Genomic DNA, 23,998 nt, shown 5'->3' on the forward strand with positions numbered 1-23,998 from the left:
TCTTTCCCTTTTGCCCCGCGATACTCATGCCTACTCTCATCTTTTGGTCTTTTCCTTTCTCTGGATCTCCTTCACCTCTAAAGGAGTTCGAGACACTCTTTCCTTTGAAATAGCTGATTCCATTGGACGTAGGAGAATCAAATTGGAAATTGATCACCCTTACGTATCAGAAGCTTCTATGGGTCTCGGTGGGGTCAAACTTCTTCTAGAAAATCCACTTTCCAACCGTGCCTGCCAGGTAATCTCGCTGCCCTGGTCCCCCCCTCCAATTCTTTTTCTTTCCTTCATTATGTTCCCATATGCCAGGAAGGTTCCTCCATTAGTCCACCTTTTCGACTGCCTTGCACCTTTGACACGGACGCCTCTCTTTTTCTTCTTCTTTTTCTTTTTTCTTTTGATTTTGGCCAAAAAATGCAAAGCCATTCTTTACGAAACACCCTCTCTTATTTTGTCAAGGTTCCTCAATTACTAAAGCACTCGCTCTCACAAGAGACAAATATGAGCTTTTCAACTTATTTATGTTTATATTATCTCTATACGGCGATGATGTTAAAGATGCTGAATTTAGATGCACACCACTGAAAGACAAAGCCGTAATTACAATTGGAGATCTTGACGTATACTCATCACTAATAATGATGTGTGATTTGGTGATTAGCCGCCAATTTTTTTACTTAGATGTAGTTGTAGATCAATTCATGAAGGACAAGTGTATGATGATCTCTACTAATCATGCTCTAATGATGTACCTTAATTTATGGTTTTTGGTTTGTTTTGGAGCTCTACGAGTTTGCCTTGTTAGGATGACTTTTGAGATTTCCTATGAATTCTATCATGTAGTATTTTAGTAATGAATGGAAAATTCTTTTGACTAAAAAAAAATGGTCATAAAGAAATTATTGGTCTACCTAGACTTTTTTAAAGTTATGGAGATCATGTTCACTTGCTCCTACATAAAAATACTTCATTGAATCTTTTTTCGGTCCATTGAATCTTATCTTACTATTATAAGAGTGAGATGGTATCCTAAGTCAATTTTCAAAGACCTAACTAATTACGTTCATCTCCCCTGTTTAGTTAAAGGCTAACGATTCATGTTGGGATCTGGAGATTCGCAAAAAAGTTACTTCATTATAACTTGACCTCAATTACTGAACTGAGATGAGTCAAATACATTAATTTGAGAAAATAGGAATATAATTTTCAAATGTCGTAGCTGTTAAATAACTTGATACCAATTCGATTACATATCAATATGCTTGTTTCACAAAAACTAAATAATAAAAAAAAAAAAAAAACATAACCTATATCACTTAAAAGAATGAATAAATAAAATATAATTTCATCGTTCACGAAAATATTTAAACATAAATTACCGTCGATGTTAAAAATATTTTTCATCGACTAATTATTTCAAACGATACAAGTAATTAATTTTAGAAAAAATACTTTCTAAATTATTTATATTTCGCAAAACAAATGGAGCAAGAAAATGATTCATGGTTTTGATAGCAAATCCAAGCACCACACGGGTGTATAACGATCAGATTTCAATTAGTTACTTTTTCCTTTTGGGAGGGTAGTTTGAGTAGTGGGTACCTTGAAGGACCTCAACCAGCCTACCCACGTCTTGTATGGATATGTAGGAAGAGATACTCCTAGGTGTATAGAGATTGTGTTTGTTTGCGAGAGTTCTCGAAAATACCGTTCGTCCATACATTTTGGCAAAATAAGAACATACTTCATTTAGTCCATTTGGTTGAAAGAAAATTATTTTCGAAAAATTATTTTTTAACTGTTCTGATATTTAGACGACAGAAATTACTTTTTTTAAATTATGAAACATATAAATAATAACTAATTTAAAAAAAAAAATTTCATGAAAAGTTGCTCTCTTGTAACAAACGCAATGTTAATTCTCAAATGAAAGTTTTGCGCCGTGAGTACGGCAAGCTCCAGTAATTTTCTGAGACATCAATCTACAATCTGTGCTCTCCTAGGAAGCGCAAATGTCGAGAGGGGGACCGGCGTTTTTCATCTCGTCGAGGGGTCCTTCTGTTCAAGTTTCAAATCGCGAGCGGCCGCGGCCACCCTTCCCAAGATGCGACATCTTTCTGTCTACATAATGATAATAATAATAACAATAATAATACGATATTAAAAATGAAAAGGATGAGATATGGTGTCAATTCTTTTGAGGGCGATGATGTGGTGGCAGACAAAACTAGTCACAGCGGAGCAAGATACAGCAAACGGAATCAATCGTAACGAGAAATCTTTATAGAAAGTTTAATTTTCTGACAGTCAAACTATGAACTTATTATTTCTCGATACGCGTGATGTGTGAATTTTATACTCTGTCACTAAATTTGTCGATTATTCGTATCAATGGCGGACAAGCCTGACTTGACAAGACCGTGCTCGTCTTCAAACTATGGGGCTCATCTTTTTCAATCAGACCACCAAAAGGGACATAAAGCTATAACTTATTGTTGGCTCGAAAGTTTCAATTATTAAGTTGTAAGACTACTAGGTATGAGAATCGCAGATAATTCTATTGTTCCCTTTTCAAAATAGATTTTTTCTTTGCTGGTAAATTTGTGAAAGAATTGATAAGTGTCGAAAGAATTATTGGTAAAAAGAATTTTGGTTATAAAATTTATTGATAATTTATTGATAACTTATTGAAACTTTCATGAAATTACTAATCGTTCCTACTTTCTTTTTTCAATTTTTATTTGTCTTCATTGTCACCACTTTAGTTTGCCAACTTTTTAAGAACAAAAAGCCATGATTAGAGATGGACGCTGTTAGCTAGTGGCAAACTCTTGACATCGACTTCTCATGATCTACATTATATATGTTTGAATATTTAGATAATAAATCACTCATTAATATAATAACTTAAACTATTAGAACGGTCGATTATAATCCCACCAAACTTTCATAGGAAATCAAAATTTTACTTGATATCAGAACTTTCAGTGAGTTCGAATATTTTCAAACTTCATTTGATTCCCTAATTAAATTTTCATGCTTGGTACTCAATAAGAGACCGGACTAACTGTTAAATAATAAACCACATACATTTATTCAATAACTTAAGCTTATAAAATAATTAGCGATGATCCCAAAAACTCACAATCTAGAACCAGCTCAATCCCATCTCTTTTCTTCTCTTTTCTTTAACTCTTTTCATTTATAAAGGGCCCATCCGATAGATATAACTTTTTACGTTATTCCGTCCGATAAACACATGATTCCTCGAAGTTCGAACGTTCGCGTATAAATAGAGACCCACAAAGCTTCCATGCAACCCCACCGCTCGCTTTTACTTCGTTCCTAGCCAAACGCACGGAACGCTCCCACGCTCTCGCAGTTCGGCTCCCGCCGCGTCCTCGTCGTCTCCTCCCCGGATGCCGCCGAGGAGTGCCTCGCCAAGAACGACATCGTCTTCGCTAACCGCCCCTGCCTTACGGCGAACACTGGCGGAACCTCCGCCGCATTGCCTCCCTCGAGATACTCTCCACCAACCGCCTCCTAACCCTGTCGAGCATCCGGGCCGGCGAGGTGAGGTTGTGAACTATTTGTCCAAGACAATAAAAATTACAAATTCGAAGTTACTTTTGTCAAACTATATTGATTTGTCAAAAATATTCTCAAACAATGTTCGGTCTTTTTGTTGTTGTTTTTTTTTTTTTTGTTACTAAAGACAATGTTCGGGATTATTTATCGAGTATATTAATTTCGAGAATGAGCCTAATTTTGCTATAATAGCTGTTTATTCCAATTAGTGGCATTTCGTACTCTCAGGTGGCGAAACTTAGAATATTCATTTATGACTTGGTGAAGTTATTTTTCCTTTTGCACTAAACGCATTCAGCATGCTCACAAAAATCGCCATGCATCATAATTTGATTTGAATTCCCAACATTTTTGTATATTGAAAAGAACTTTTACCACCAAAGAGCGAACGCAACCCCGTGCGAAGCTAGAAAGTGCTGCACATTACAATTGCGACATCAATGGAGCATCTTCCATTGATTTAAAAGCTAAAACTAGACATGCTTACAATTGATTACAACTTTATGAATCCTCTTATCTTAATAGGGGCGATCAAAACAAATTAACTGATTGAAAACCATGTGAACTGGACCGAACCAGCTAATTGGGTTTGGAGTGTCGGTTTGGTTCTCAATTCCAAAGGGAGAATCAAACTGCTCGGACCAATTATTTTCTTTTTATTTATTTCTATTTTTTAAATGCCATACACGCCTCCTTTTCTCTTTTAGTCTTTCCCTTTTGCCCCACGGTACTCATTGCCCACTCTCGTCTTTTGGTCCTTTTCTTTCTCTGGATCTCCTTCACCTCTAAAGAAGTTCGAGATATTCTTTCCTTTGAAATAGCCAGTTCTATTGGACCGTTTGATAATCGAATCGGGAACTGATCATTCCAACGAATTAGAAACCTCGATGGGCCTCAATGGGGTCAAACTTCTAGAAAGCCCACTTTCCAACCGTCCCGGCCTACCGGGTAATTTCGCTGCCTTGGGTCCCCCTCCAATTCTTTTTCTTTCCTACATCGTGTTCCCATGGGCGAGGAAGGTTCCTCCATTAGTCCACCTTTTCGACTGCCTTTTTTTATGGAACTTTGACTTGACGAGACGGGCACCTCTCTTTTTCTTTTTTCTTTTGATTTAAGTTTTGGCCACAACATGCAAAGCCATTCTTTGCGAAGCGCTCTCTCTTATTTTCCAAGCCTATTTCACATTATTTTTCCTATGGACGCGTTGATTCTTCAAATCACCCGCGTTCAAATAGAGACCCACCCATTAAGCTTCTAAGCATCCCCACCGCTCGCTTTTACTTCGTCCTTAGCCAAACCCACAGAACGCTCCCCCATATTCGCGCAAGATATGGTGATCCAAATCCTCCTCTTCCTCGCCTTCTACACCATCGCGAGGCGCTTGCTCCACAAGATCCGCGGCCTCCCGCCCAGCCCCTTCCCCACCCTCCCCGTCATCGGTCACCTCCACCTCCTCAAGAAGCCCCTCCACCGCTCCCTGTCCCAGATCTCCCGGCGCCATGGCCCCGTCGCCCTCCTCCAGTTCGGCTCCCGCCGCGTCCTCGTCGTCTCCTCCCCGGACGCCGCCGAGGAGTGCCTCACCAAGAACGATGTCGTCTTCGCCAACCGCCCCCGCCTCCTCGCCGGGAAGCACCTCGGCTACAACTACACTAGCCTCGCCTGGTCCCCCTACGGCGACCACTGGCGGAACCTCCGCCGCATCGCCTCCCTCGAGATCCTCTCCACCAACCGCCTCCTGACCCTGTCGAGCATCCGGGCCGGCGAGGTGAGGTCGCTGCTCCGGCTGCTCGCCAAGAGCGGCGGCCAGAGCGTAAACATGAAGTCGGCTTTCTTCGAGCTGATGCTGAACGTGATGATGCAGATGATCGCCGGAAAGAGGTACCGCCAGAATATTTAAACATCAAATCGCGCTTTCATGTTTGGCGGTTTGAACTTTTAAATTGAACCGAAGTTCAATTAATCCTTTTCCGCGCAGGTACTACGGAGAGAACGTGCGGGAGGCAGAGGAGGCGAGAACGTTCAGGGAGATCGTGACAGAGTCGTTCAAGGTCGGCGGCGCGACGAACATCGGCGAGTTCTTGCCGTTCCTGAGGAAGATGGGGCTGAAGGGGGTGGAGGAGAACCTGATGGAGTTGCAGAAGAAGAGGGATGAGTTCATGCAGAGCTTGATCGATGAGAGCTGGAGCGGCAAGGGCGACAAGTCGCCGGAGGCGGCCGCAGTGGAAGGAGGGAAGAGGAAATCGTTGATTCAGGTGCTCTTGTCTCTGAGAGAGACTGAGCCGGAGTACTACAAAGACGAGACTATCAAGAGCCTCATGCTGGTGAGCCTCCTTGCTTTCCATTGCCTTGTTTTTTCAGCTGAATATCCGCCGCCACACTTCCCCCATTTCTGGGGAAGCCCCTTTCATTTCCTGTATCTTGACCCGGTATTTCACGGGATGAGGCATCGTGGGATCCAGGGTGGGATTCTTACGCTTTCCCCTCCCCGGAAGGGGGTTTGGGTTGTGGCGGATAGTCCTGTGTGGAGGGGTTTTAGGGAAACTCTTCCCAAGAAATCGTGTGAGCAATTTAAGGATCTGCTGAGGTCCATAATATTACTTATCATGTGAAAATCAAATGGCAAAATCGACCAATTACAAGCTGTAGAATTTAATGTCGGGTAGTTGAATATGTTGCTCTCAACTAATATTTTATTTGAGTATTATCTGGACCAGCTCCACCTTAATCTTCTTAAAACCATACAATAAATCTAATGCTAAGAAAAGCAGAGAATAGTGATGCTCCCAGCCCTAATCATAGAGTGTAGCGACTTTATCGTATGGAAGCTAGTCACACCTACATCTTATTTCATTCTTTCTATTTCATTAGGAGTTTATTAAAGCTTGAAATGTGGATGTATGGTCTTTTCTCTTGGCAGGTTTTGTTATCGGCGGGAACCGACACATCGGCCGCAACCATCGAATGGGCTATGTCTGCTATGCTAAACCATCCGGAGATTCTAAAGAAGGCGCAAGCCGAAATAGACGAGGTCGTTGGTCACAACCGTCTCATCACTGAATCGGACTTGCCTAAGCTCCTATACCTCCATTGCGTCATGAACGAAACAATGCGGATGTACCCCGTGGGTCCGCTCCTCGTGCCTCACGAATCGGCGGAGGAGTGCTGCGTAGGAGGTTACCGTGTCCCACAAGGCACAATGCTCCTGATCAACCTGTTCTCCATACAGAACGATCCCAAGTACTGGCCTGATGCGGCGAAGTTCAAGCCGGAGAGGTTCCAAGGGATGGAAGGTGTGAGGGACGGGTACAAGATGATGCCTTTCGGCTCAGGGAGGAGAGGGTGTCCGGGCGAGAACCTCGCCTTGCGCATGGTCGGGTTGACGCTTGGGTCGTTGATCCAGTGCTTTGAGTGGAACCGTATTAGCGACGAACTGATCGACATGACGGAAGGGACCGGCCTCACCATGCCTAAAGCTCAACCGTTGTTGGCAAAATGCAGGCCTCGGTCCTTCACATTGGGCCTTCTTTCTCAGGCTTGAATCGATCTGAAGAATGATTTCAGATATAGAATTCTGGTGTTGCTACAATAGTGTTCTGCTTTGAATAAGAATGTCCGCCGTATGAACTGATTGAAACGAGAGATTAGCATCGCTACAGGCACGAGTTCATGATAGTCAAAGTCTAATAAAGGATTAGGTGAACTGATCGCCGGTCTTTGTACGGTAGGTCGCTATTGCGGAGTCTCTGCTCGAGAGGAAAAAATATCTGCATGACTACGCACACCAGACAATTTAAGTCAACTTCGGTGGTCACCTTCAATTTAGTGGAGGCTACATTAGCGTGTCCACATTGATGTGGCGGGTTCCACTTGATTGTGATATGTCCTCGGAGCTAACTACAAGAACATTGTAATATATTGTAAACCATGATAAGGTTGAGCCTATTTTGCATACGAATCAACGTTTCTTAAAATCGAAGAATGATACAAACATTTCAGACATGTGATGGCAGTTTCAACAAATATCGGTCATGGTCAGCCAAGCATGCCTCTCCCTCTCCCTCTCTGTGGTTAGCAACATCATAATCACTGATCTAGGGACAAGTCAACAACATCCATCATCATGGTCTAGCGACAAACCCTTTCGGTGCTGCCAAATCAAATCATAATTTTTTCCTCGATCTAAATTCGAGCATCTCAATTCTGAACTAGTCCAACTCGAGCGAATCGTGTTAGATGGCTATCAAGCAACAAACAGCAAATTGAAGTAAAAATTTGGATATTGCTTTATTCGCATGACTCGAAACAGCTGGCTCGATAATTTTCCTAAGCTTTGGAGAAATTTATTTATCTGTAACGTTACAATCGCTTTGATAGTGATTATTATTGTCATCTTCATCCGCTTCCTTCAGTACTCGAACAAGTGACATCATCTATCCTAGATTATACACCTTGACATAAGGAAAAAAAGAGTTTTGGTGGATTTCGACTAATTTAAAAGAATTATTGATTTAGATAGGAAAAAATTGCACTGATTTATGAAACCATGTTGTACATCTCCAATCGGTATGCAGTCCCAACAAAGGTGAATTTGACTAGTCAATCGGTGTATACCTGACAAGCTGATCATTAGAGCACGCAATGATCCTACCGTTGTACATGCATTAGTCCCTAGAACGATATGGATATATTTGTCACGCTAATCAGACAATTTAGTAATAATAACATAAAAATAGTAATTTGAGCACTTGAGTACTCTCCCTCCCGCCCTCCCTCCCTCATTGTACGGTGCTAACTTAAGCATTAAAGGGCCAATCTAGGCACAAAACCCGGATGCGTTGATCCATTTGTTGTGGTGCAAATCCATTTTCTAATGAGTTTGAAATACTCTAATTTTGGTTGTAGTTTCATATAAGAGTAGTAGATTCGAATCCTTTGTAAGTTGTGAAGATTCAAATTGGCAATTTCGTATAAATTTGATCATTTGCAAGTTATGAAATAAAGTCAATTATTTCACAAAAGTGTTGAAAAGTTTTCAAAATTTACATGGAAAATAAGTCGTCCGTTTTTTTACCAACAGTTTTTACATTCACTTGCACATTGAAATTCACCACGAAGGACAAAAGCACGGAATAATAATAGTTACGATACTTGTGATTTTTCATTATTTCTACAGCCCACATCTGCACTTGATAGTGTGGTCTAAAACAAGGATGCTAAATCAAGCAAGTCATAATCAAAATATTGGATAGACTGGGACATTTTGAAAGAATTATCAGTAGATGCCATCGAAACTCAGACACTTGAAACTCAAACAAAAAAGCAACATTTCCCATGCATTTCGGCTGTATAAGACAGGTAAACAGAAGATCCAGCTCAATTCCATATCCTTAAATCCCGCTCCCTTTTCCTCCCTTTTCTTTTCATTCTCAAAGAGCCCTTTTAGAGGTTAATTTTTCACATGAAGTTAGTCTCCATGAAATACACAACTACAGCTGCTAGACACGTGGATCTCTCGCGAGATTCCACCAAGTTAACAATAGATATTCACCTTGTTCACGTCGGAATTAGTCTTGACCGAACACCGCCGGTGTCGAAGGAATAGAAGTCCACAATTCTGACATATCGTAAATCGGGGAAAAAAGAAAATCCCTACCCCCAAAGAGCGAGCTCAACCCGTGCAAAGTTGCAAAGTATCGTACATCACAATCGCGAGATCAAGAGAGCACCTTCCTTTGATATGAGCTATCACGACCTTATGAATCTTCTCCGTCTTCTAGAAAATCCACTACCGACCGCCCCTACCAGGTGGTGACTCGCTGCCTTTGGTCACAAGTTATTTCTTCCTTCATTTTGTTCCATGCGCGGCAAGGAATCTTCCCCGAACAGCTTTTGCTTCTTGTCCCCTAGCCAAACACACACAGCACTTGCACGCACGCACGCACGCGCAAATGGTGATCCAATTCCTTCTCTTCCTCGCCTCCTTCGCGATCGGGAAGCATTTGCTCCACAAAATCCAGGAGGTGATCCGATTCCTTCTCTTGCTTGCCTTTTACACGATCTCGAAGCGCTTGCTCCACGATGCCCGGGAGGTGATCCAATTCCTGCTCTTCCTCGCCTCTTACGCGATCGTGAAGCGCTTGCTCCGGCATATCTGGGCGGTGAATCAATTCCTTCTCTTCCTCGCCGTTTACTTGGTGGCGAAGCACTTGCTCCGAATGATCTGGAACTCCCGCCGAGCCTGTTCCCGGCCCTCCCGGTCATCGGTCACCTCTACCTCCTCCAGAATCTCCTCCATCGCTCCCTATCCTCGATCTCCCGGCAGCACGGCCCAGTCACCCTCCTCCGGTTTGGGTCCCACTGCGTCCTCATCGTCTCCTCCCTGGACGCTGCCAAGGAGTGCCTCACCAAGAACGATGTCGTCTTCGCGAACCGCCCCCGCCTCCTCGTCTGGAGGCACCTTGGCTACATATACACCAGCCTCACCTGGCCCCCTACGGTGGCCACTGGTGGAAATTCCGCCGCATCGCCTCCCTTGAGATCCTCTCTACCAACCGCCTTCTGACACTCTCAAGCATCCAGGCCGACAAGGTGAAGTCGCTGCTCCATCGGCTCGCCAAGAGCGGCGGCCAGAGCATGAACATGAAGTCCACTTTCTTCGAGCTGATGCTGAAGGTGATGATGCAGATGATCGCTGGAAAGAGGTACCGCCAGAATATTCATTTAACGTTAAAATTTTTAAATTGAACTGAAGTTGAGTTGATCTTTTTGTGCGCAGGTACTACGGAGAGAACGTGGGGGAGTCGGAGGAGGAAATAAACTTCAGGGAGATCGTGACAGAGTCGTTGAGGATCGGACACTACGAAAATGGGCGAGTTCTTGCCGTTCCTGAGGTGGATGAGGCCAAACGGGATGGAGGAGAAGCTCATGGCATTGCAGAAGAAGAGGGATGAGTTCATGCAGAGCTTGATCGATGAGAGCCGGACCAGCGGGGGCCACGAGTCACCGGAGGCGGCAGACGGAGGGAAGAAGAAAACGTTGATTCAGGTGCTCTTGTCTCTGCAAGAGACTGAGCCAGGGTACTACAAAGATGAAACTATCAAGAGCCTTAACCTAATGCTTGTGAGTTGTGAGTCTCTTTACTTTTCGTTTGCTAGTCCTTTTCAGCTGAATATCTCTAATTATATCAAAATTGTTTTACAAAACTGATCGACTAAAAGTTATTATTTTCCTTTTAGTAGCTGATTATGTTGCACTCAGCCAATCTTCTATTTGATATATGCTAATTAATTTACTATTTTGATATTAATATTATCATGCATTTATTGTTGTTTCACTTTTCAAGTCTAAATTCGAGAAGTCATTATCTTTTGGGTCTATCATCTCTTCAATCTTCTCATGACCATAAAATAAGTCCAATTAAAAGAAAGGCAGAGGATAACGATGCTCCCAGGCCGACAATCTTCGAATTCTGCTGTTGTAATTGGAGCTTCTGCCAATCCTTCTTACTGAAAGAAAACTAAAACGTGGTCCTTTCCGCATAAATGTTTGTTTTTTTTTTTTTTTTTATACTATATATAATGCTACGACAGATAACGCACATGATGTAGGGATTTTATCTCGGAAGCTAGCCATACCTACATATTATTTCATGCTTTTTCATTTCATGAAGAGTTATTAAAAGCATGAAGTGTGGATATCTGGTTCTTTCTTTTGGCAGGCTTTGTTATCAACGGGACCCGATACGTCAGCCACGACCATGGAATGGGCACTGTGGGCTATGCTAAACCATCCGGAGATTCTGAAGTAGGCTCAAGCCGAAATAGACGAGGTCGGTGGGTCACAACCGCCTCGTCAGCGAATCGGACTTTGCCTAACCTCCTCTACCTCCATTCTGTCATAATGGAAATGATGCGGATGTATCCCGTGGGTCCGCTCCTTGTGCCTCACGAATCGTCAGAGGAGTTTCGCGTAGGTCGTTACCGTGCCCCGCGAGGCACTATGCTTCTAATCAACCTGTTCGCCATACAGAACGATCCCAAGTATTGGCCTGACGTGTTGAAATTCAAGTCGGAGAGATTCGAAGGAAAGGAAGGCGTGAGAGATGGGTACAAGATGATGCCTTTTGGCTTGACAAGGAGAGGGTGTCCAGCTGAGAAACTTGCCTTGTGTACGATCGGGTTGACTCTCGGGTCATTGATCCGGTGCTTCGAGTGGAACTGAATTACTGAGGAATTGATCGATATGACAGAAGGGGCTGGCCTGACCATGCCCAAAGCTCAGCAGTTGTTGGCTAAATGTAGGCCTCCCTCCTTTACATTGGACCTTCTTCCACAGGCTTGAAACGATCGATGGGGTCGAGGGGTTGCTTGCACCTCGACTCGGTTCTAAAGAATGATTTTGGGATGCAGTACTCCGGTGTTGATTCGGTAGTGTTTTTCTTTAAAAAAGAAAATTTTCCATATGAAGTGATTGAGACGAGAGATTAGCATCGCTAAATTCAAGATGTCTTAGGTTTTCCCATGGCGATGATGCATCATGGAGAAAGGAAACAGGTAGCTACGCTAAGGAGTCATCCATTCTCGTGAACGGCTCTTTGATTTTGAGGGTTAGATTTGCGCCTATGAAGGTATTTTTATGACTCTGCAAACGGACAATTCAGGTAACTCCGGTGCTTACTTTCAGTTTAGCGGAGATCACTAACGTTCCGATATCGTAGAATTCACTCGATTGTACATTCATCACCACCACTTTTATAGTACCCAAGTATTACAATACAATTGTGCAACGCTCGATGTAACTAACGACAAAAATGCCATATGGCGCATCATCGTAATTAAGTATGGAAATATATTGTACACTATGATATTTGGAAATCCCTCGATTACCGCATGCTCAAAGATATTTAACTTTTTATACTATATTGGGTGTTCTTTTGGGGCTAAAGTGCCCTTGGTAGGCGGACTGACTCAGCCCATACGCTAGGAGCAGGGGTCTGTCCGCTCTCCTCAAGCCTTTGAGACTGAAGTTTGCGTAAGCTTGACCCCGCGTTTGGGTCTCGTGGGCCTTGTCCCTTAGTGCTTCATCCCTTCTTATGGAGTCAACCTTCTTTTGATTCACGTTTTTTTCGTGCGACATATTTTAGACCTACAAGTAAATGTTAGTCACAAAAATTCTCACTAATTGCTCCCTCACAGGTTTCTCTCAAGGTGTTCGTCACTCCTCTCGTGTTTAACTCAAATCTAGGCTTTTTCCACCCTCAATTAAGCTTACACACTCTTGCATTTTCCCTCTCGTATTCTCTTTTCACAAGCTCTTTACTAGACTCAAAATCTGTGTCTCTTAACCCCCTCACGACAATTAATCAAATTAATCAAACAAGATTAGATCACTATTGATTTTGTTTCAGTAAGTAACAATTTCAAACCAACAAGTACAACTTTCGAAATTTCAATTGAAACGCAAATCACTACTGATTTTGTTTCAATTCAGTCTACTAACAAATGAGTTGCCTTCTTGATTTTTTTTAGTTCAGCTAATTTTTTTTGCCAAATTTTTTTCTTGCACACTTCTTTTTTTTTTTTTTTTTTTTTGCGTGCGTTTTTCTCTCTCTTTTTTTTTACAAACTTTTTTTTTTTTTACGAATACAATTTAAGATGCTAGAAAAAAAAATTAAAACTAACAGCAAGCAACTACGTATGAAAGCACAAAAGCAATCGGATCCCTAAATTAGCTAGAACCGAAACCCTAGCTCAATAAATCTCAAATTGCTGAATATCAACAAAAAATTAAAGATAAATAGACCTTGTAGAACCAAGTTCTGATACCAAATGATGTGAATCGCTACGGAAGGATTGTTCTACGAAGGCCCAGATGGTGCGAATTGCAAACCTCGACCTCCAATCAAACCTGTAATTGGCAACCTCGGTATGAACGTGACCTGTTGACGAACGCGTGTCAACCAACCAACGTTATAGACGACACGAGTGAAAGAATTCGCTATCTTACTCGATAAGTCGAATCAACCGTTACAAGCGAACTTTGATTAGGTCAAATTTTCAAAAGAACGGTAGAAGAGAATCTCTCAACTTTTTTCTCAAAAATAAAATATATCTGTCCCCAAAGAAATTTGGCAAATCCTTTATATAGGCTTTTTAGCCGCCAAACAAACCCTAAAATCCAATGTGTCATATTCTAGAATATTCATATTCTAGAATACTCCTAAACAAGGAGAGAGAGAGAGAGAGAGAGAGAGAGAGAGAGAGAGAGAGAGAGAGAGATTGACTTGGTCAAATATTTGGTGACCAGATAATCAAATTGAACTAAGATTTCCATGATTCTTCAAGATTTGATCCAAGGTCATCTCCACGCCGAAGATCGCGAACCATGACGCCAACAGCTTGCCTAAATTGCTTGGCCCACGCTCGAGTGATCGAACTAGTAGGAATAGACAATGGGTCCTTACCACCTCCTCCTCGATATGACTCGATGTGCACATAAAAAATGAGGTTATATAATCAAATATTAAGTGTGTTGGAATTCAATTCCACTTGGATTTATTTCAAATCTTTCCCAGATTGCTCATAGGGGTATCGATTTTATGACTTTGATGAAGGTACAAAAATTATGAAATCATAGGTGGTAAAGTTTCTAGAGTCCGATGTAACTGTAGATGATAGCCGTTCTCAGACTATTAAGAATAATAGTATGGTGGTGATTATTGTGTCTTTATCTTTACCTATATAGATAATTGTGGAATCTCTTATACCGCAAATTAAGTTTGTTGAGGTTCAAGATATTATTCTTGAGACAATTTCTAATGAAAATTTTCAAGCCTCCTAGGTGCATAATGAAGTGGTTGTAGCTCTATTCAGGAGATTTGTTAAAGAAAAACGATAAGTTATACCATCAAACTAGATAGTTTATTTATGAGAGCATGACTACAATATCTAATACATGGTTGATCTAGTGACTTATACGAATGTTGTTTCTTGTTCTTAATCAAGTATGTAGTTATATGTCATAAATGACGAGATGCAATCTGCGAAATATTATAGTGTTCAGGATTTTATTAACTTGCCTAAAGGTCACAAGCTCATTAGTTGCAAATAGGCGTACAAAACTAAAAGGGATTCAAATGAAAGATTATAAAGTTTAAAGCCAAATTGGTAGCCATAGAATTACAAATCTTTGGGCCTTGATACAAGTCCCTTCGCTCCCTCAGCACTAGTATACTCAGCATCCGAAGTAGTATGAACAATGAAGGCCAACCTTGAAAGTTCCATAAAACATTGGCTGAATAATTGTAGACATGGACCATGGACACAAAAAAATTATGTTATTTGTCATTTAGTATTATCGATGCCAATCTTTTGAGTCCCACCAAGCTTGCTTGAACCTCCATATGACCGACCTAACTGCACACCACGCAAGGCTAATGAAGCCACCTGAGCTTGGTCTCAAGAGGACCATCCAATATTTACGTTGGTGGACGAAGAATAGAGAGAGGAAAGTGAAATAGAGAGACACTAGGGGAGAAAGAATCCTTTTTAGATGTACCAAGATAGGGATTATCTGACCCTTTGTGGGTTAAAAGTGTCCCCAGTGGACGAACTGAGCCTGCCCACACGCGCCGAGCGAGGGGCGAGGGTTTTGGTCATCCTCCCCACACCTTTGAGGTTAAGGATTGTGGCATTGTGCGTGTTAGGGCATGACGGTGGGGTCTTTTATGCCAAGCCCCTTCCAGGTTACGAATCTCTTGGGATTGATGCCCTTGAGGGCTGAACAGTTGCTGGGCCACCTTAGCGGGCCTAAGGCCCACGATTGGAAATTAAAAAAAAATTAAACCTATTTAGGTGAGTTTTCTTTTATTCACACATTTTTATTGAAGTGTAGTCTTTATCATTCCAAACCATATTTTTGCGACTAAATTAGTTTGTTGAGAGAAATATGGAGAACACAACTTTTGTCTTCCTAAGGAACCGGGGCACGCACGGGCATATGCCTAGTTATATGTATGTTCTATAGTTTTCTCTGTTTAGTTTAATATAATTCTCTAGAACATTAAAAGTTCACTTTTATTGCTATTTTCTTTCTTACATTTTTTTTTTCTTTTTGTTTCTAGCTTCTTCTTTTTTCAACCGTCTTCAAGGTCCATTGAAGACTGTTGTATAACATTTCACATATTGGGCCAGTGCCACGATTTTCCAAGAAAATAAAAATTGTAATTTCGAAGTTACTTTTGTCAAACTATATTGATTTGTCAAAAATATTCTCAAACAATGTTCGATCTTTGTTTGTTTGTTTGTTTTTTTTTTTTTTGGTTACTAAAGACAATGTTTGGGATAATTTATAAGTATATTAATTTTGAGAATCGGCCTGATTTTTGCTATAATAGCTGTTTACTCCAATTAGTGGCATGTCATACTCTCTGGTGGTTGATTCTTAGAACATTTATTTATGCCTTGGTGAAGTTATTTTTCCTTTGCACCGAACACATTCAGCATGCTCACAAAAATCGCCACGCATCGTAATTTGACTTGAATTCCCAACATTTTTGTATATTGAAAAGAACTTTTACCACCAAAGAGCGAACTCAACCCCGTGCGAACTAGAAAGTGCTGCACATTACAATTGCGACATCAAGGGAGCACCTTCCATTGATTTAAAAGCTAAAACCGGACATGATTATGATTGATTACAACCTTATGAATCCTCCTATCTTAATAGGGGCGGTCAAAACAAATCGATTGAATTGAAAACCGTCCAAACCGGACCAAACCTGCTAATTGGGTTCGAAGTGCCGATTTGGTTCTCGATTACAAGAGGGCAATCGAAATTAATTATTTTCCTTTTATTTATTTCTATTTTTTAAATGTCATACGCACGCCTCCTTTTCTCTTTCGGTCTTTCCCTTTGCCCTGCGATACTCATGCCTACCCTCTCATCTTTTGGTCTTTTCTTTTCTCTGGATCTCCTTTATCTCTAAAAGAGTGAGGCAGTCTTTCCTTTGAAATAACCAGTTTCATTGGACCGTTTGAGAATCGAATCGGAAACTCATCTACGTATTAGAAGTCCCGATGGGCCTCGATGGGGGTCAAACTACTTCTAGAAAATTCACTTTCCCACCGTCCCTACCGGGTAATCTCGCTGCCCTGGGTCCCCCTCCAATTCTTTTTCTTTCCTTCATTATGTTCACATGGGCCAGGAAGGCTCCGCCATTAGTCCACCTTCTCGACTGCCTTTTCTATGCACCTTTGACACAGACCTCTCTTTTTTTTTTTTTTTTTTTGGGCCACAGTGTGCAAAGCCATTCTTTACAAAACACTCTCTCTTATCTTTCCAAGCCTATTTGACATTATTTTTTCCTATAGACACGTGATTCTTCGAAGTTTCAACATCCGCGTTCAAATAGAGACCCATCAATTCAGCTTCTATGCATCCCCACCGCTTGCTTTTGCTTCGTTCCTAGCCAAACCCACAGAACGCTCCCGCACAGTCGCGCAAGATATGGTGATCCAATTCCTTCTCTTCCTCGCCTTCTACGCCATCGCGAGGCGCTTGCTCCACAAGATCCGCAGCCTCCCGCCCAGCCCCTTCCCCACCCTCCCCGTCATCGGCCACCTCCACCTCCTCAAGAAGCCCCTCCACCGCTCCCTGTCCCAGATCTCCCGGCGCCATGGCCCCGTCACCCTCCTCCAGTTCGGGTCTCGCCGCGTCCTCATCGTCTCCTCCCCGGACGCCGCGGAGGAGTGCCTCTCCAAGAACGATGTCATCTTCGCCAACCGCCCCCGCCTCCTTGCCGGGAAGCACCTTGGCTACAACTACACCAGCCTCGCCTGGTCCCCCTATGGCAACCATTGGCGGAACCTCCGCCGCATCGCCTCCCTCGAGATCCTCTCCACCAACCGCCTCCTGACCCTATCGAGCATCCGGGCCGGCGAGGTGAGGTCGCTGCTCCAGCTGCTCGCCAAGAGCGGTGGCCAGAGTGTAAACATGAAGCCGGCTTTCTTCGAGTTGATGCTGAACGTCATGATGCAGATGATCGCTGGAAAGAGGTACCGCGAGAATATTTAGGCTACGTTGTTTTGCGAAAAATAATTTCCAGGAAAATAATTTTCGGATTTTCTAGCATTCATTTCCAAAAAATGAATTTCTTGACAAAAATGTTTTCTACGAAGGAAAAAAAGTCTTCTAAATTAGGGAAAAGTGAAAAATATTTGCCTCACTTGATCCTTCTTATCTCATACCTCTACAAATTCTCACTTCCTCCTCCCATTTCTTCTTCTTCTTTTCTTTTTTTTTTTTATTTGAATTATTTTTTAATTTTCTTTTTCTTTCTTAATTCGAATTATTTTTAATTTCCTTTTCCTTTTCTATTTTCTATTTTCTTTTTCTTTTTATTTTTTTCTTTTTTTCTTTGTTTCCCATCTTCTTATTTCTTGGTTAGTCATCGATTGTCGCTGGGTGAACCTCGAGCTCGTCGATCTCAAGCTCGCGCTCACCAACGGTGAGCGGCAAGCCTTGTGCTCGTCGGCGAGCTCGAGGCTCGCCGGTGGCTGGTCATGGGCCATCGCGTGGCCGGCAACTAGCCAAGAAAGAAGGAGGTGGAAAACAAAAAAAAAAAAAAAAAAATTAGGAATAGATTTTAAAAAATTTAAATAATTAAAAATCAAAATTTAAAAAATATGAAAAATCATTTTTAAAAAATAAAATAAATGAAAAAGAGTATATAAAGGAAAATATTTTCCTTACGGAACATTGAAAAATATTTTCCACTTCATTTTTAGGTTTCATCTAAATATCGAAAAATACTTTTCAGAAACGCCACATTTTTCGCGAAACGAACGGAACATCAAATCGCCCTTTCATATTTAACGGTTTAAACTTTTAAATTGAACCGAAGTTCAATTAATCCTTTTCCATGCAGGTACTACGGAGAGAACGTGGGGGAGGCAGAGGAGGCGAGAAAGTTCAGGGAGATTGTGACAGAGTCGTTCAAGGTCGGCGGCGCGACGAACATCGGCGAGTTCTTGCCGTTCCTGAGGCGGATGGGACTGAAGGGGCTGGAGGAGAAGCTGATGGAGTTGCAGAAGAAGAGGGATGAGTTCATGCAGAGCTTGATCGACGAGAGATGGAGTGGCAAGGGTGACGAGTCGCCCGAGGCGGCTGCGGTGGAAGGAGGGAAGAGGAAGACGTTGATTCAGGTTCTCTTGTCCCCGAAAGAGACCAAGCCAGAGTACTACAAAGACGAGACTATCAAGAGCCTCATGCTGGTGAGCCTCCTTGCTTTCCATTGCCTTGTTTTTTCAGCTGAATATTGCTCGTCATGTGAAAATCAAATTGCAAAATCGACCAATTACAAGCTGTAGAATTTAATGTTGGGTAGTTGAATATGTTGCACTCAACTAATATTTTATTTGACTATTATCTGGACCAGCTCTATCATGATCTTCTTAAAACCATACAATAAATTTAATGCTAAGAAAAACAGAGAATAGTGATGCTCTTAGCCCTATAATCATAGAGTGTAGCGATCTTATCTTGGAAGCTAGTCACACCGACATCTTATTTCGTTCTTTCTATTTCTTTAGGAGTTTATTAAAGCTTGAAATGTGGATGTATGGTCTTTTCTGTTGGCAGGTTTTGTTATCGGCGGGAACCGATACATCGGCCGCAACCATGGAATGGGCAATGTCTGCTATGCTAAACCATCCGGAGATTCTAAAGAAGGCGCAAGCCGAAATAGACGAGGTCGTTGGCCACAACCGTCTCATCAGCGAATCAGACTTGCCTAAGCTCCTATACCTCCATTGCGTCATGAACGAAACAATGCGGATGTACCCTGTGGGTCCGCTCCTCGTGCCTCATGAATCGGCGGAGGAGTGCCGCGTAGGAGGTTACCGCGTCCCACAAGGCACGATGCTTCTGATCAATCTGTTCTCCATACAGAACGATCCCAAGTACTGGCCTGATGCGGCGAAGTTCAAGCCGGAGAGGTTCGAGGGTATGGAAGGTGTGAGGGACGGATACAAGATGATGCCTTTCGGCTCAGGGAGGAGAGGGTGTCCGGGCGAGAACCTCGCCTTGCGCATGGTTGGGTTGACGCTTGGGTCGTTGATCCAATGCTTTGAGTGGAACCGTATTAGTGAGGAACTGATCGACATGACGGAAGGGACCGGCCTGACCATGCCCAAAGCTCAGCCGTTGTTGGCAAAATGCAGGCCTCGGTCCTTCGCATTGGGCCTTCTTTCTCAGGCTTGACTCGATCTGAAAAATTATTTTGAGATATAGTACTCTGGTGTTGACACGATAGTGTTCTGCTTTGAATAAGAATGTCCGCCATGTGAAGGGATTGAAACGAGAGATCAGCATCCATGGCGACCTTGGGAATCTTCTCCGTCTTCTAGAAAATCCACTACCGACCGTCCCTACCAGGTGTTGACTTCGCTGCCTTGGGTCACAAGTTATTCCTTCCTTCATTTTGTTCCATGCGCGGCAAGAATCTTCCCCGAACAGCTTTTGCTTCTCGTCCCCTAGCCAAACACACACAGCACTCCCCACGCATGCACGCGCAAATGGTGATCCAATTCCTTCTCTTCCTCGCCTCCTTCGAGATCGGGAAGCACTTGCTCCACAAAATCCAGGAGGTGATCCGATTCCTTCTCTTGCTCGCCTTTTACACGATCTCGAAGCGCTTGCTCCACGATGCCCGGGAGGTGATCCAATTCCTGCTCTTCCTCGCCTCTTACGCGATCGTAAAGCACTTGCTCCGCCATATCTGGGCGGTGAATCAATTCCTTCTCTACCTCGCCGTTTACTTGGTGGCGAAGCACTTGCTCCGAAAGATCCGGAACTCCCGCCGAGCCTGTTCCCGGCCCTCCCGGTCATCGGTCACCTCTACCTCCTCCAGAATCCCCACCACCGCTCCCCATCCTGGATCTCCCGGTGGCACGACCCAATCACCCTCCTCCGGTTCGGGTCCCACCGCGTCCTCATCGTCTCCTCCCTGGACGCTGCCGAGGAGTGCCTCACCAAGAACGATGTCGTCTTCGCCAACCAGCCCCACCTCCTCGTCGGGAAGCACCTTGGCTACAACTACACCAGCCTCACCTGGCCCCCCTACGGCAGCCACTGGCGGAAACTCCGCTAGAGAGGATCTCAACTTGAGATCCTCTCTACCAACCGCCTTCTACACTCTCAAGCATCCGGGCCAACGAGGTGAAGTTGCTGTTCCATCAGCTCGCGTCGCCAAGAGCGACGGCCAGAACGTGAACGTGAAGTCCGCTTTCTTTGAGCTAAAGCTGAACGTACCGCCAAAGTATTCATTTAACCGTTAAAATTTTTAAATTGAACTGAAGTTGAGTTGATATTTCTCTGCGCAGGTACTACGGAGAGAACGTGGGGGAGTCGGAGGAGTAGATAAACTTCAGGGAGATCGTGACAGAGTCGTCAAGGATCGGACACTACGAAAATGTGCGAGTTCTTGCCGTTCCTGAGGTGGATGAGGCCGAAGCGGATGGAGGAGAAGCTCATGGCATTGCAGAAGAAGAGGGATGAGTTCATGCAGAGCTTATTGATGAGAGCCGGACCAGTGGGGGCCATGAGTCACCGGAGGAGGGCGGACGGAGGGAAGAAGAAAACGTTGATTCAGGTACTCTTGTCTTTGCAAGAGACTGAGCCAGAGTACTACAAAGATGAAGTTATCAAGAGCCTTATGGTAGTGAGTCTCTTTACTTTTCGTTTGCTAGTCTTTTTCAGCTGAGTATATCTAATTATGTCAAAATCGTTTTACAAAACTGATCAACTAAAAGTTATTATTTTCTTTTTAGTAGCTGAATATGTTGCACTCAGCCAATCTTCTATTTGATGGATGCTAATTAATTATGCTAATTAATTTACGATTTTGATATTAATATTGGCATGCATTTATTGTTGTTTTACTTTTCACGTCTAAATTCGAGATGCCGTTCAGGTTGTAAGTCATTATTGTTTGGCTCTATCGTCTCTTCAATCTTCTCCCGACCATATAATAAATTGAATAAAAAGAAACGCAGAGCATAACGATGCTTCCAGGCCGACAATCTCAAATTCTGCTGTTGTAATTGGAGCTTCTGCCAATCCTTCTTACTGAAAGAAAACTAAAAAGGTGGTCCTTTTCGCATAAAATGTTTGTATATATTTTATACTATATAATGCTACGACAGATAACGCATATGATGTGGGGAATTTATCTCGGAAGTTAGTCATACCTACATCTTATTTCATGCTTTTTCATTTCATGCAGAGTTATTAAAGCATGAAATGTGGATATCTGGTTCTTTCTTTCGGCAGGTTTTGTTATCAACAGGACCAAATATGTCGGCTGCGACCACGGAATAGGCACTGTCGGCTATGCTAAACCATCCGGAGATTTTGAAGAAGGCTCAAGCCGAAATAGACGAGGTCGTGGGTCACAACCGCCTCGTCAGCAAATCGGACTTGCCTAAGCTCCCCTACCTCCATTCTATCATAAAGGAAACAATGCAGATGTATCCCGTGGGTCCGCTCCTTGTGCCTCACGAATCGGTGGAGGGGTGTCACATAGGAGGTTACCGCATCCCGCCAGGCACGATGCTTCTAATCAACCTGCTTTCCATATAGAACGATCCCAAGTAGTGGCCTGACGTGACGAAATTCAAGCCGGAGAGATTCAAAGGGAAGGAAGGCGCGAGAGACGGATACAAGATGCCTTTAGGCTCGGGCAGGAGAGGGTGTCCAGGTGAGAACCCTGCCTTGTGCACGATCGGGTTGACTCTCGGGTCGTTGATCTAGTGCTTCGAATGGAACCGAATTACCGAGGAATCGATCGATATGACGGAAGGGACCGGCCTGACCATGCCCAAAGCTCAGCCGTTGTTGGCTAAATGTAGGCCTCGCTCCTTTACATCGGCCCTTCTTTCTCAGGCTTGAAAAGATCAATGGGTCGAGGAGTCGATTGCACCTTGACTCAGTTCTAAAGAATAATTTTGGGATACAGTACTCTGGTGTTGATTTTTATTTTTATTTTTTATTCAGTAGTATTTTTCTTTAAGAAAGAAAGTTATCCATGTGAAGTGATTGAAACGAGAGATTAGCATCGCTATACCTAATATTTCTTATGTTTTCTCTTTAAAGTCGTGGGCTGCCATTTCCAGAGGGAAAGGTCTTAAGGCGACCGGGCTAAGGGTGTAGAAGGGAAACGAGTAGCTACGCTAAGGAGTCGTCCATTCTCGGGAATGGCTCTTTGATTTTGAGGGTTAGATTCGAACCTATGATGGTATTATTATGATTCCGCAAATGGACAATTCAAGTAATTCTAGGCTCACCTCAATTTTAGTGGAGGCCGTGTTAGTGTATCTACGTGTATCTACATTCCGATTGATAAAGCTAGTACGAATATCTAGAAGAGGTGAATAGTGTTTAAAAGAAATCTTGACAAATAAATGCGGAATGAAATAGGTTGCGAGCAAAATCTGAATAAGGATCAAAGTTTGATAAATGAGCCACCAGACTTCTGGTAGATGTTCATAATCTGTTATGCGATGGAGTATATTTTTAAAATAACATGAAAGTGTGCAACAAACTTAAATAAGAAGAGTTAAGAGAAGAGAATGATGCACATGAAATTTATAGTGGTTTGTCTTATATCAAACTTACGCCCACTCTCCCACGCTGACAGTCTACTGGCTAAATTCTATCATAAGATCAACAAAAGATTACAACTTTGAGTGCAGACACTTAGTGGTAGATTACACTATCTTACTAAATAACTATTTTGGTATTTCTCTCACGATCACAAATGTTTAAACACGAAAGACAAGTGTATAATCGAAATTCGCTTAGACTTTGGAATTCTATATTATACACTTCATCTCTTACTTGCTCTTTGGTCCTTGGTTTCCTTAAAATACTCTTCCACTTCCAAACTAGCCATTAGACAGTATCCAAAGGATTGTCTTCTGATCTACCCGTTGGATAGATCTATATCAAGAAGATTAAGTAGTTGTTGAGTGACAGAAGTCGAATCCCATGTTGATTTTGATTGCCCATACAAACATAATTTTGATTTTCATAAGCAGATCTTCTTCGTTTAAAAAAATGTTTTATTCAAGATTCAATTGTCAATCAATTACTAAATCTGTCCATTTGTAAGTCTGCTCATTATTGGATCTGTTCTTTCGTTCTATAAGCTTTTATCAAGTCAAAATTTACCCTTTTAATTGTTCAGACTTTATGACCAGAATGTACTTGTTCGTCCAGACATAAAACATACCCATTTGATTTACTAGACTTTTGATGTCCAGAACCTATTCAATGTTTAGACTTAGAATATACCTATTTGATTTACCAGATTTTTGATGTCCAGAACCTGCTCAATGTTTAGACTTAAAACATA

The 23,998-nt window shown here is 42.6% G+C and overlaps 3 protein-coding genes and 1 pseudogene across 3 annotated transcripts; all 4 read left to right on the top strand.

The window, feature by feature from the left end:
- Positions 1-4,772: 4,772 nt before the first annotated feature.
- On the top strand, positions 4,773-7,540 carry LOC104447833 (cytochrome P450 81Q32). Its single transcript, XM_010061562.3, has 3 exons — positions 4,773-5,463; positions 5,561-5,906; positions 6,503-7,540. Exons 1-3 carry the CDS (start codon positions 4,916-4,918, stop codon positions 7,121-7,123), a joined length of 1,515 nt encoding a protein of 504 aa, XP_010059864.2. The 5' UTR covers positions 4,773-4,915; the 3' UTR covers positions 7,124-7,540.
- A 1,847-nt stretch (positions 7,541-9,387) lies between these two features.
- LOC104451121 lies at positions 9,388-12,391 on the top strand (annotated as a pseudogene).
- Positions 12,392-16,980: 4,589 nt separating this feature from the next.
- Positions 16,981-19,947, top strand: LOC104447834 (cytochrome P450 81Q32). Its single transcript, XM_010061564.3, has 3 exons — positions 16,981-17,639; positions 18,512-18,857; positions 19,225-19,947. Exons 1-3 carry the CDS (start codon positions 17,092-17,094, stop codon positions 19,843-19,845), a joined length of 1,515 nt encoding a protein of 504 aa, XP_010059866.1. The 5' UTR covers positions 16,981-17,091; the 3' UTR covers positions 19,846-19,947.
- A 93-nt stretch (positions 19,948-20,040) lies between these two features.
- On the top strand, positions 20,041-22,705 carry LOC104447835 (cytochrome P450 81Q32). The gene is given in 7 exon segments (XM_039315044.1): positions 20,041-20,436; positions 20,439-20,771; positions 20,774-20,830; positions 20,833-20,896; positions 20,943-21,032; positions 21,034-21,304; positions 21,916-22,705. Coding segments are annotated over 7 exon segments (1,797 nt in total). The 5' UTR covers positions 20,041-20,072; the 3' UTR covers positions 22,534-22,705.
- The last annotated feature ends 1,293 nt before the right edge of the window (positions 22,706-23,998 follow it).

The sequence above is a fragment of the Eucalyptus grandis genome, chromosome 6, assembly GCF_016545825.1.
Source record: "Eucalyptus grandis isolate ANBG69807.140 chromosome 6, ASM1654582v1, whole genome shotgun sequence".
Taxonomy (NCBI): domain Eukaryota; kingdom Viridiplantae; phylum Streptophyta; class Magnoliopsida; order Myrtales; family Myrtaceae; genus Eucalyptus; species Eucalyptus grandis.

Bases quoted from the DNA above. Each gene is read 5' to 3' on its own strand.
- LOC104447833 (XM_010061562.3), top strand. From the start codon at position 4,916: ATGGTGATCCAAATCCTCCTCTTCCTCGCCTTCTACACCATCGCGAGG. The intron at 5,464-5,560 runs GTACCGCCAGAA...TTTTCCGCGCAG, and splicing joins CAGATGATCGCCGGAAAGAG to GTACTACGGAGAGAACGTGC. The intron at 5,907-6,502 runs GTGAGCCTCCTT...TTCTCTTGGCAG, and splicing joins CTATCAAGAGCCTCATGCTG to GTTTTGTTATCGGCGGGAAC.
- LOC104447834 (XM_010061564.3), top strand. From the start codon at position 17,092: ATGGTGATCCAATTCCTTCTCTTCCTCGCCTTCTACGCCATCGCGAGG. The intron at 17,640-18,511 runs GTACCGCGAGAA...TTTTCCATGCAG, and splicing joins CAGATGATCGCTGGAAAGAG to GTACTACGGAGAGAACGTGG. The intron at 18,858-19,224 runs GTGAGCCTCCTT...TTCTGTTGGCAG, and splicing joins CTATCAAGAGCCTCATGCTG to GTTTTGTTATCGGCGGGAAC.